Source organism: Lampetra fluviatilis, chromosome 47 (assembly GCF_964198595.1).
Source record: "Lampetra fluviatilis chromosome 47, kcLamFluv1.1, whole genome shotgun sequence".
NCBI lineage: Eukaryota > Metazoa > Chordata > Hyperoartia > Petromyzontiformes > Petromyzontidae > Lampetra > Lampetra fluviatilis.
In genome coordinates this window covers 5,741,704-5,754,544 of record NC_136321.1, presented here as the reverse complement: position 1 = coordinate 5,754,544, position 12,841 = coordinate 5,741,704, and the positions used below count along the sequence as shown (strand labels likewise).

At 50.7% G+C, this 12,841-nt stretch overlaps 1 protein-coding gene across 8 annotated transcripts in view; it reads right to left on the bottom strand.

Moving 5' to 3' along the window:
• The window catches only part of SYTL2 (synaptotagmin like 2), an 81,177-nt gene that overhangs the window by 17,081 nt on the left and 51,255 nt on the right, over nt 1-12,841 (bottom strand). For 6 of the 8 annotated variants that reach the window (XM_078877279.1, XM_078877283.1, XM_078877281.1 and 3 more), the window contains 5 exons: nt 11,661-11,720; nt 10,529-10,635; nt 7,153-7,236; nt 6,294-6,469; nt 1,978-2,080 (listed from right to left, as the gene is read on the bottom strand). In XM_078877279.1, the coding sequence (XP_078733405.1) occupies nt 1,978-2,080; nt 6,294-6,469; nt 7,153-7,236; nt 10,529-10,635; nt 11,661-11,720 (530 nt within the window). The remainder of the gene's footprint in view (nt 1-1,977; nt 2,081-6,293; nt 6,470-7,152; nt 7,237-10,528; nt 10,636-11,660; nt 11,721-12,841) is intronic. The other 2 variants (XM_078877280.1, XM_078877284.1) reach the window with 1 other exon arrangement.

Genomic DNA, 12,841 nt, shown 5'->3' with positions numbered 1-12,841 from the left:
ATTCATTGGCTACCACATTCTGATGAACTCCCCCCCCCTCTCCTCCCCCCCTTCAACTTGCTTATAAGGGATTACATTTTGAATCATTGCTTCACTTGATGCAGCTAATCTGGCTGTGACGGTCCCACCTGATGACGGAGACTTGTGTTGCCTCCGAAACGTCGTGAATTTTATTTTTATTTTTGTTTTGTTTTATTTTACTTTCATTACTTTTAATGTTTTACCTACGTGACTTTACCGAAAAAACCTGAGAATACGGTACCGCGTTGCCATGACAGCCATGTTACGTCCGTGCGTGTACAACCCTCCCCCCCATGTTGATTCACTGCTGGATGAGGGCCGCGCTTTGGATCGCAGGAGTTGTTGCGAGTGAACGGTCGGCCACACTGGTAGGTTTGGCGACCGAGAATACGATGCTGTATCGAAAACATAATCTCCACTCTGGGCCCATCGACTAACTATATTGGCGTAATATGAAAATGTGCAGCTTTCTGTCCATCTGCTGCTGCACGAAGGCCTCCCCATGCCGTGACAGTCATCGGTACTGTATGGCCATACTTCACCACGCTGGTCAGTGTGGGTTTGGCGAAGGTAGGCAGCATTCACGTGGCAACATTAAAGTATAGTACAACAATGGGGTTTTGCTGCACTACTAGATTAAGAGATTATAATTGTCCCGTCAGACATGGTTATTCCACTGCTGGACGAAGGCCTCCTCCATCCGCTGCCATATCGCACGATCACTGCGATATAATAATCCACACAGCACCCGCGCACGAGCCGATCCAAACGCTCCATCTCTTCAGCGGGCCCATTCGCTCGGCTGCGTTCCGAGGGTGTGCATGTGCTCGTATCAAAACGAGACGAAGGAATGTAGAAGGATGACAAGCTTTAGTTACAAGCTTGTCTTCCGTTGGCAGTGGGGGGCCAAAGAAGCACGAATAAAAAGTTTGTTAATAACGCCATGGCCGTCAAAGGAAACGTAATAGGCGACGTTTCAGGCAATGGCCCTTCTCCATAGCACATGGCAAGTCAATTAAGATGTACCCTTTGTGCCATGAAGAAGGGTATTTTTTTGTCGCCTTCTAGGGTAGCGCGAGTGAATAATCCATTCCGGAACCTTCATTGCAGGTATGTGCTATGCAAATGTTGTCACGTGGAGACGACACTTTTCCAGGTAAGCCCTACTTGAGATGTGTAGCTCTTTCTCTTTTTAGAAGCGACCTGGCCACAAATGACGGCTCAACCAAGTGGCTTATCGCGTAGGAAATTTATAGCAGCAGCCAAAACACTCTAAACCAGTGTTTGTCAAACTATGTTTTGGCCCGCGGACCACTCAGGCGATGCAAACGTTTCCACGTACATGCCAGACCCCCAACCGCTGGTGATGAAACACATTCACTGATCTCTCTAAATGCCACTCATTCTAAATGAGTCATATTACTGGGGAAAAAAAAGATAACGCAACTAGAAGGTTTTTTTTGCTTTGGGGAGGGGGGCAGAGGGGGGAGGAGGCATTAGATGTTAGTGTTAGGGTAGTTTAATCATAGTTAGGGTAGTTTAATCAGGGTCGTTTACCCAACTTAAAAAAAAAAACATCATAAGTCAAATATGAATGTCCGAAACAGAAGGTATCACAAAACGTCGCTATTGTCCAGATCCAGCTGCGATTGCATCACAGCCCCGCTGACTGCCTGGAGGACCGCCGGGGAACAACACTCTGAGAACCACCAGACCACCCCCCCCCCCCCCTATCCTGGAGATCTGCGAAAAATTACTTTGCAGCTCATCGGATTCCTCCGGTACAAAGAAATATTCCGACAAACGCACGTCTCGAATCGCACACCGAGAAGAACGCCGCTCCGTACCAGGAGAACAAACGGGGCTCTGGGGACACGCGGAGATGGATCAGGCATGGGACGGACGGACGGGTGGGGGACGCAACGCGGCTGGCGCTGCGAACGCCCGCGTCCTCACCTTGAGGATCTCGTTGTAAACGGGGTTGAGGTTGTTTTTGCGTATGCCCGTCTTTTTCTTGCTCTGCCTGGACTTGTCTGGCAGGAGGTACGTCTTCACATACCTGCGCGGGAGGGCGGGGGAAGGAGGCGTCACGCGGCACTCGCTCCAAACGAACTCCTTTGCCCACGTCGGGCACACGACAGGTACCGGAGAAGTCTCCCAACTTAACTATCGTACGCGTCCATCGCCTGAGGGGCAGTGGTTGGTATGGCGCAGGCCCCCCTCCTCCCCCGATAATCAAGACCACTGGGTCTCCATGGTCCCCTTGCCCCCCACTTTCCCTCCAGCCCAAAGAGGGCAACCAAGGTCGCCACGGCCACAACACAAAGAGAGGTCACCGTGGCCACAACACAAAGAGAGGTCACCGTGGCCACAACACAATGAGAGGTCACCGTGGCCACAACACAAAGAGAGGTCACCGTGGCCACAACACAAAGAGAGGTCACCGCGGCCACAACACAAAGAGAGGTCACCGCGGCCACAACACAAAGAGAGGTCACCGTGGCCACAACACAAAGAGAGGTCACCGTGGCCACAACACAAAGAGAGGTCACCGCGGCCACAACACAAAGGGAGATCACCGTGGCCACAACACAAAGAGAGGTCACCGTGGCCACAACACAAAGAGGTCACCGCGGCCACAACACAAAGAGAGGTCACCGCAGCCACAACACAAAGGGAGGTCACCGTGGCCACAACACAAAGAGAGGTCACCGCGGCCACAACACAAAGAGAGGTCACCGCAGCCACAACACAAAGGGAGGTCACCGCGGCCACAACACAAATGGAGGTCACCACGGCCACAACACAAAGAGAGGTCACCGTGGCCACAACACAAAGAGGTCACCGCGGCCACAACACAAAGAGAGGTCACCGCAGCCACAACACAAAGGGAGGTCACCGTGGCCACAACACAAAGAGAGGTCACCGCGGCCACAACACAATGAGAGGTCACCGCAGCCACAACACAAAGGGAGGTCACCGCGGCCACAACACAAATGGAGGTCACCGCGGCCACAACACAAAGAGAGGTCACCGTGGCCACAACACAAAGAGGTCACCGCGGCCACAACACAAAGAGAGGTCACCGCAGCCACAACACAAAGGGAGGTCACCGTGGCCACAACACAAAGAGGTCACCGCAGCCACAACACAAAGGGAGGTCACCGCGGCCACAACACAAAGAGAGGTCACCGTGGCCACAACACAAAGAGAGGTCACTGCGGCCACAACGCAAAGAGAGGTCACACGTCCACGCCTCTCGTCCGCGCGACGTTGTTAAGGCACGCTGCGTATGCACATTGAGCCAACCGCGCCAATCGGAGGTGTGTATCAGTGTGCTCTGCGTTAGCAAGGAGTGTGTTGCTCGTCGTGCGTCGGAGTGCTTTGTGTTCGTAAGGCATGTGCTTAAAGTTGTGTTCTACGGCAGGTGTTTCTCATTGTGCAGAACCCCACTAAGACATGCATATATAAATGAACTAGCTTTACTACCCGGCTTCGCCCGGGATTCTTGTCTTGGATTAATACACGGCCTACGCGGAGGGTGTGGGGGGGGGGATGCGTGACGTCAGCAGGCACACTGCGTGACGCTGACGCATACGGGTGACATCACAGGTGTGACGTCACCGCTCACTTGCCGTGCAATATATTACATCTATTATTGCGCTCCCCCCCCCAAAAAAAATACAAAAGTCTATTTTTATACTTTTTCCATTGTGTACAGTCTGGAAGCTACCAACATGTCAAATTTAAAGTTTGTTGCATGTTGGGAAGTATGCTAAACATTTCGAACAGACACACATATTCACAAATTTTCCTTTTACATATATATAGATTATTTTACAGAAACAGCCTCTGTCAAATACGAAGCTCATTCCTTCCTTCTTCAGCATCTGACACTGCACAGAGTCATGACGAGCACCTACCATCATTTGCCCATGCTGAGGCTTAGGGAACGATTAATACACACCCTTCTCTGCGTGTCTGTGTGTTTTACACTGGGGTACATTAAACACTGATGGCAATTAGGCGTGCGTATGTGATGATCTATTAAGGTGGTGTAAACATGCAAATGCATGTAAATATATACTCCACTGGACAAAGAATGGAGAATAAATGCCACAAATTTATGAACCGTGCATGCAATGTATGCTAAACGTATGCAGCGCAAGCTAATAAATGCATACATCAGGTCCCACTTGTGCATATTAGGAATAAATTAATGGTAAGTAAATTATCACCGTTGGAGTCGTTAACAAAGCTGTGTGTGCCAGCCTGGCGTTTAAAGATTAGCGGGACGTGGATCACATTTTGTGAAACATCCACTGGCTGGCACTCTTGCCAACATCAAAACTGAGACTCTGTCTCACATTTCTCTCCATTTGGTGCACTGTCAACGGTTCAGGTCCACGGGTCTTCTGTGCGAACTTGGAATTTACGTTCGTGCACGCACCGGGCCTCATAATCCCCAGACGCGTTTTACAGCCGTGCAAGACCTTTTGTCAACGCATTGCCATTCGTCGGCAGCCGACGAGACCAAAGCCAGCGTTCCCTGAGAACAAAATATAACATCCCGACTGTCACGCGCTTATTACTCCCGTTAAAACGTTCGCTCGCAATCGTGCCAGAAGACAAAAAAATAAATTTCATTAAATCCGTTACACGCTTTTTTTGTGTTTCGTGCCCCGATCTACACGGTGGAGTGGGGGGGGGGCCTTCTTGCCCCGCTTTCTTTCACCTTCTGGTTCATTGCCCACGGTGGCCTTTTTAAGGCCTCCGCCGCTTGGCATTTCTGAGACAGGTACAACCCAAGAAAGCCACTTTCTCTCCGAATTGATGTGCTAAGTGGGTGGGGGTGGGGGGTGGGGGGAGTGGTTTCTCGGGCTCATTACAGAAGCTCATTCGCACGCGGGGTACCGTGCCCTTTTGACTCGGGAGAACCCAACGCACGTTTGCCTTCATAAAATAAGTCTGATATTTCCCCGTCCTCTTTATTGCGAGTTTGCACATTGCGAGTCTCATGCCCAGCCACGGACGAGGATATAATTAATCGAGTCAATTAAACGCCGCCCAGTTTGGCTTCAGCCTATTCCGCACGGCCATGGTCTCTCTCTCTCTCTCGCGAATCGTGAAAATTTTCGTGCAACGTTACGGTCGAATCGCTTTTAATTTTTTCCTGCCCCCCCCACCACACACTCACTTTCCGCAGCACTTGTAATTATTTATCTTCGTACGGCATTAGGGTTATCTGTGTGTCCATTAGCAGGCATCCTCTCGCTTTTTTTTTTCGCGAGTGCATTTGCACGCAACGTGTAAATAGTTAACGGAGGAGGACTTGAGCAGAGCGGCGTTTTGTGGAAACATGCTCGCGCACATGCGATGAATAAATGTGCATCGTTGTCGTGCAGATATTACGCGGTGCTATGCATAATTAAAGGACACACCCACGCAAAGCTAGTGTTTGCAATATGCGGAGTTGAAATATATAAGGTACAAATCACCTTGTTTACGTGCACATTTGCATATGTTGTGGCATGGAATGCATCATCCGTATGGCATGTAATGTCTCATAGCTGCTCTGCACAGGCACTCAAATGCTATTTTTCTCCGGCTAGCATCGTCATTACCCTGGGGCCAATCGCTGTTAGCGAGAGTGTACTGCGGCATGCATGGAACATGATGGATTGATGGGACCAGCCCCAAACATGGCCAAACACTTTGGTCTCAAACACTGATATATTAGTCCATAAATCTGCACACTCCAGCTTACCCACCAGATGTCATTTTACACCGTTTGCAAAAAAAAAAAAACTCGTTCATAATGTTGTTTTCCTCCCCTCCCCCCCCCCCACTGCCCACCCTCCACGTTATCCTGACCACGCGATTTGCATGGCACCACGAGACGAATCCCTTCGGAACTCTCGCGGAGAGCCTTCGACCCTGCGTCACAGAGCGGATATCACACGGCGACTTTCTGGAGATCCCTTTGAGCGACCAAGGCCCCTCGCCGGATGCTTCGCAAAAACTCGAGGGTCGTTCACGCCACAGCAGCTCTATCTGCCAAGTCAAAAAAAGTGGCTCGTCGGGATCGTAGCACCGGCACGTTAACCTTCACCGTCCCCCTCCGCAACGCTCGCTCGCCGCGCCATAAACCGCGGCACGGAGCGTGCCGTCACAGCATGCTCGCAGTGTGAGATCGGCAACCCCCCCCCAACATCCCCAAACCCACACCGCCCCCACTCGCCAACTCGTGTCGGGCATGCGCGGTTACGTACGGGTCCGAGCGCCCCTTCTTGGCAACAGCGGCCGCCAGGTCCCGGCACTGTGCCACGCAGACATGCAGCTCGCTGCGGCGGTCGTCGTACTTGAGGGCGAAGTTCACCTCCCCCTTCACGTCCACGTTTCCGTAGTCCCCGGCATCGCTGTACAGGCTCATCATGCTTCCGCTGATCTAGTTGCGTCAACATCATCAGCATCATCGTCAGCATCGTCGTTAACAGCAATAATAATAATCACAACGGTGACGGCGGCAGTGATAATAAGTGGTGCGGTTATATCGCGCCCGTCGGTCGATTTTAATCACGGAGTCAATTTGCGATTGAATTGCAGCGCAAAATAATTTATCGGCTCTGAATTTTTTCGCAGCAGTTTTTGGCGCTGCACGCATGCCATGCCAGCGGCGTGCGCGCCATTGTATCCGCATCGCCACAGCTGCCATCGCTCGCTGATAGGAGCAGGCGGTGCAGCCCTGCACGATAACCCCGAAGCAAACAATAAAGGGCCGCTGCTACACAATTGCGCACAAAAGGTTCACGAATCCCAGAGATGCGTACAATTACATTTTTGCTCGTTTTCTGTAAACATCCGTGGGTACTTACACACCGAGCATAATAATCCACGGGTATTAAATACGATGCTTTAAATACGTGCCCTAACCATGCTAACATCGAACATCCGATACACAAACACCGATTAAACCTCCCGGTAAACAGTAAATATTGTAAAAGGGTTGTGACAGCTGGAGTGGTGGTGGCAACAACAACACTACACGCTACAACACAAATCAACAGTGCCACCCCTTCCCGGCTTTTCCACAGGGCATTCATTTTAATTTGATATTTCTGCATCACTCACAGAGCTGATATCACTCGGAGCTCTTCTCAGCTTGAAGGAGCCACTGTCTTCCGAATCAATATCTATTCCTTGTTCACCTTCCTCCTGCAACACACGCACACACACAGGGCATTGTTCAATAGCCCTGATGGGTGAAGTGAGCAAGCAAGCCATTCCGTTTTTGTTTTTTCCCCGATACGCAGGTATATACTGCGCAGGCTTTACCACCGCGCGGGAGTCGTTAGCTCGCAACGGGACCGTATATAAATATATCGATCGTCCGAAACAATTAACTCGCGAACGTTGTTGCGCCTTGTAGAGGGGAGAAAAAGTTGCCTGCAAATTCCTCAAGAGTGAGCGCGCTACACACGAAGAGAAACACCCCTCTTTATAAATATTTCATTTTGCAGTGCTCCATGAAAGCAGGAAAGACAACTCTCTTGGCTCGCCAAAAGAAGAAAAAAAAACAGGTGCACGCGCACACACACACACGCGCACACACACACGCGCGCGTGCACAGACACCAACAGAGGCAGAAATATGTTTTATCCGGCGCATCAAAGCAAAGGGGTTTATATCACAATGCAACCAAATATTTGCCGCTGCGGATAAAAGTGTTAAACTGCAGGGCATTTTCCTCGTGTAAATATTTTCGAATACCTCCATTTTAATTGTGAGAAAAACCACGAACTCCTCCTCCTTCCACGCCACCGGTTTGCTGCTGCTGCTGCGTACGTACCGGGCGGTCCAGATGCCGTGACCCCCCCCCCCCCCCCCGAATGAATTGACCCCTAACACGCTTCACCTCTGCATACTAATTTCTGTCTGGAACAAACCTACGTTGCGTTTGGAATAATGCTGTCAACTTTCGGCGTCGCAAACCGGCCGGCTGCTCTCCCTCCCGAGCGCGGGGAGAAGGGGGTGGTGGGGGGGGGGAGTACACGGAGGCTCGGACACTGGGAAGGTTCGTCACGCTCAAGAGGCTCGCTCCGCGAAGGCCTTGCGTGTTCGCGGCACACTCGGGCTGCCCGAGGTGTCCAGAAATTACCGGGGTTGCAATTGCTGAAAATTGATTTTACTGGGGTTCACTTGCCCTGCCTTGGTAGAAAACCGAATTAGTTATTTGTAATTATGTCAATCCGCTGCTGGATGAGGGCCTCTCGCCCATGCCGTGTGGGTCACGAGGGTGATCTAACCACACTTCACTACGCTGGTGGGTGCGGGCTAGCAAAGGGAGGGAACATAGAGGTTGCAGTAGAGTAAGGGACAACGAGGGATTTTGCTGCACCGATATCTGCTACCCATAGCGTAGCACCGTGGCAGCCCATAACGACCTGTTTTACGAATGATGGTCACCCATCCGAGCACTATCCAGGCACAAACCCACTTAGCTTCCAAGATGCGATGATGAGATCGAGCGCAGTCTGGGCGATCGGACCGCAGGCATTCGCTTACCACGTGCGTGGAATTAGCATAAAAAGTGGGACTAAATTGACGCTAAACGGCGCGATTTTACCATACGTAATCACGAGCGTACAAATCCATTTTAAAATCGATCAATCGCTTTCTCACCGAATATATTCTGGGTCGCTGGTGGACTGCAGCACGTGGCACGCAGCTAAGAGCCCCAGCCGCAGGGAGAGGTCTAATGGACGTGGTGGGCCGGTGCGCGTACATTTTTTTTCCGGGTTGTCTACCCAGACATGACCCCTGGTTGAAATGAATCCCTGACCAAATGTAATGTCCCACACCCCCCCCGCCCCCCAACAACACAGTGCTCGAGTCAAACATCTTTACACGGGGTAGCTCCATTAAGTCGCGCGCACACACACACACACAGACGCACGTTGTTTACGAGAGAGACCTCCTTGTTGTATATGAAAATCCGTAACAAGAGCGGGAGGGCTCACGTTAGGCTTCACGCAGTTTGTTTGGAGAGAGAGAGAGCGAGACATCGGATTTGTTGTTCTTGCTGCTTTTGGAACAAACTGCCCCCCCCCCCACCCCTCGTTATCATGGCTGGCTAATTTGACCGCGGCAGCGGTGGTATTCTGACTCGCTCCTCTGTGAAGTCTCGTGGGATCGCTAACAAGGCCCGCGAGCAAGCGCGAGGCCCTGCCCTTTTGATGCCACTGCGGCGCGCTGCGGAGAGTAGGATGTTGCGAGCAGGGGGCGACTGCAGTTTGCGAATACGAGAGAGGCGAGTCCACCTCGATTAATTGAAGGCAAGACGCAAACAATTGTTACGCCACTTACGTGACGAAAGGTCAAGGGATTTCCCCTCTTCAAATGAGCATTGAGGAGTGGGTGCGCATCTCTCATTTACAGCCCTGCACAGGCAGTGATGGAAATTCCATGTTCCTATGGCATGGGTGAGTCGATGTACAGGACAACCACCGCTGACCCCCCCCCCACCCACCCCAAAGTGGTGCTCATCTTTATCATCTCCGAAGGGATGATGGGCAGTCAACCCCCCCCAATCAGTGATTGAACTTGTCCCCCACTAGCTTTACAGCCGAGATGGTCGGATAAGCAGATAAGTACACGACCTGATATGTATATATATATGTTTGTCCCTATGTGAAGTTACTCATTAAGTAGATATGCTATTAATTATATAACGGGTTAATTAGAAATATTGACGGATTTCCCCCCCCCCGCACCACCAAGAGGTAGGATCAACATATTGGTCGAATGGCAAACATGTTTAACATAAATATGTAAAGGTTAGTCAGCCAAAACGCGGACATCTTTCTTACATCTCTATGGCAGTCCTTGACGGTAAAAATAAAATAAAAAACGTTATTCAATCTAATTAAACTATTCATTGCATAATTTCACTGAAGCAGCAGCTGTACAACATTTATTGTGACACGTCGTTTTTGCAGTTAAAGGTGCAGCCCCGCAACTTTTTGCTCATGCCACCGCTGGCAGAAAGGGCCTCCACTCTTTACGGCAGGCCGTCGAACAAAGACGGTCACCGCATCGCGCGCTCTCCGATGCGCTTCCGCGGCCGTCTGGAACGCTCTGCCTTCCGATATTAGGCAGCCGCTGGAGCGGTGCACTATGAAATTATCGAGATCGAGACCTCATTTCTTCATAGAACTGCTTTTTGCGTTTAGTCTGTCGTCCTTCCCCCGCACCTCCAATGAGCACGGTCGGCCACGTGCGGTGCGCAAGGAAATTCAACGTATGCATACACATGGCGGAGGGAGCCCCCCTCTGCAGGGTATTCTGACTGCTCTTGCAGGAGTGCTTTACGCATGGGAGAGATCCGGAGCACCCGGAGAAAATCCCATACATGCAGAGGAAGGTGGTAGGGTGGGAGGTTAGGTGGGTGGGAGGAGGGTGGGAGGGGGGGTACAGCCGCTCGTCGATGCTTGCCAGCCTCGCTTACCCCGGACACGGTGAGAACCGGCACCGATCTGCTCATCTGCTTTTTCCTCTCCGCGTCCGTGAGCTCCCCCGCCCTCGCGGACCTCGCGGCCGCCGGGAGCGTAGCTGCTGCAAACGACAAAGGGGTGCAGCAATCGGCGGAAAAAGAAAAAAAAAACTGGATCCGCAAACACAACCGTTGCGCAATGATGTTACGTACAAGGTCGCCTGCCTACATGCGGGGCAGCCCTGCAAGATGCAGACTCGTGCCACTGCTGGTGAAAGGGCTTCCTCCCCCACCCCCCCCCCCCCCCCAAGGTTGCTCTGGAGAGCTGCTGTTCAGCTTACATGGCTTACTTTTTACTCATGAGAGGTGTTTTGGGTCAGATCGCGTGAATATAAACGCGTCGTTTGTCACGTGAACAAAACATGCCAATGTACTGGGAAAATCGAAACCAGCGGTCTCTTGATTGCAAGTCGAGTGTGCTAACCATTTACACAAAGGGCAGCATCTTCTGTACCATCAAATACCACACAACCCTCGTATGCAAAAGTTGCACAACAAACGTGACCAAAACAGCTTACAGTACTTTGAAAACAATCACCAGTTTTGCTCTTCCGCTCTCACGTGCGCAGAGAAAAGTTTACGCGCACTACAATTCCTGCTGCAAAAAACTAAAAGCCTTTCCAAGTGTTCCCCAGCTTCATACAACCAAAGCTGGTATTACTCGTCGGAGTGAAGAGTCGCGTGCGTAACGGGGAAAGCTTAGGCGACTGGCAATTGCTGTCAGAGGTGGGACAAAGTCATTGTTATGCAAGTCCAAGTCGAGTCGCAAGTCATCAAATTCATGACTCGAGTCTGACTCGAGTCCAAGTCACATGACTCGAGTCCAAGTCACATGACTCGAGTCCACATCTCATAGGTGGGACAAAGTCATTGTTATGCAAGTCCAAGTCGAGTCGCAAGTCATCAAATTCATGACTCGAGTCTGACTCGAGTCCAAGTCACATGACTCGAGTCCACACCTCAGAGGTGGGACAAAGTCATTGTTATGCAAGTCCAAGTCGAGTCGCAAGTCATCAAATTCATGACTCGAGTCTGACTCGAGTCCAAGTCACATGACTCGAGTCCACACCTCTGATTGCTGTAGTACCTGCGGTGGCATCCTCCAGCCATCTCTCGACTTGCGGCGACACAGCGCTTCTTGCCACTACTAAGACAACAAAAAAACACGCACGCATTTCCCCCCCCCCCTTTGTGAAGCGACCGCAAAGTGTTCCGAACAAGCGCAGGAGTTGGATATTTCTCTCTCATCCTCGTGGCGAGGCATCATTTAAAACACGCGGCCTTCACCACCGAAGACGCCCCATGTCCAGCCCAGGCCCCCACCCGCATGCACAGCCTAAAACCACCAGCACACCCAGCCTCAGTGCTACCGCATTCAACCAGGACCGGTTATCAAAAGTTTTGTTCGTTTTCAAATCGAATTTCCATACGGCTACAAATACATGTTGTTGCGGTTGCCCTACGTAGCTCTCTTGATACATATATTTTTTTGGGGTGGGATACTGCAGTGTTGTTTTCGGTGCAAAATCTGACGATTCAGTCCCTGAAGAAGCTCCCGGCATGCGGTGCAAAACGTCAGACATCGTGCCGAACAACACGCGGTACGACCCGAAGACCCATCGGAGAGAGTTGGTTAATTTTATTTATTATGGACAATTTTTGGTTTGTATCAGAATTTTAATACGCCACTGGGAGAAAAAGTTGAAATGCCTCTTTAAGAGATGTTTTTGTCACCAATTTCAATTAAACTGTAAACAAATCAGTTAAATTATCAATGCATAATTGTTTTCTTCCTCATCGCCTCTCTTGCCCATAGATATTTAGCAGCCAGATCCTTATCTTGGCGAATTTACGTTTTTACGAGATTATTTTTTCCGTGAAATTGTGCCCACGTTTTCAAAACCAAATACACTGGGGGCAGAGATCCTTGCCAAGGCAAATGTGGATTTTCAGCCACTTTGTCAAGATAAGAATCAAGAGGCCCAAAGTGTCTCCGTCCGTCAAATTAAAAAGTAGAGCCGTCCTTTGTGCTCTCGTTAAGGGATTGAAGCAGGGACCACCCCAGTTGTTTTCAATATACACAGACCAATCTTATAATAAAGTCCCCTGATCACCAGCAAAACCACCCTCTTAATTTCAGACCACCTATCACATGCACGCATTATTGTCTTAACATCGCAGAGGTCTTCTTTTCGTTTGCGGCGCACACTTTTTTTTTTGTCGGAACAACAAAAGTGACAGGGGGGGGGGGCGAAGGTGGCGCTCGTG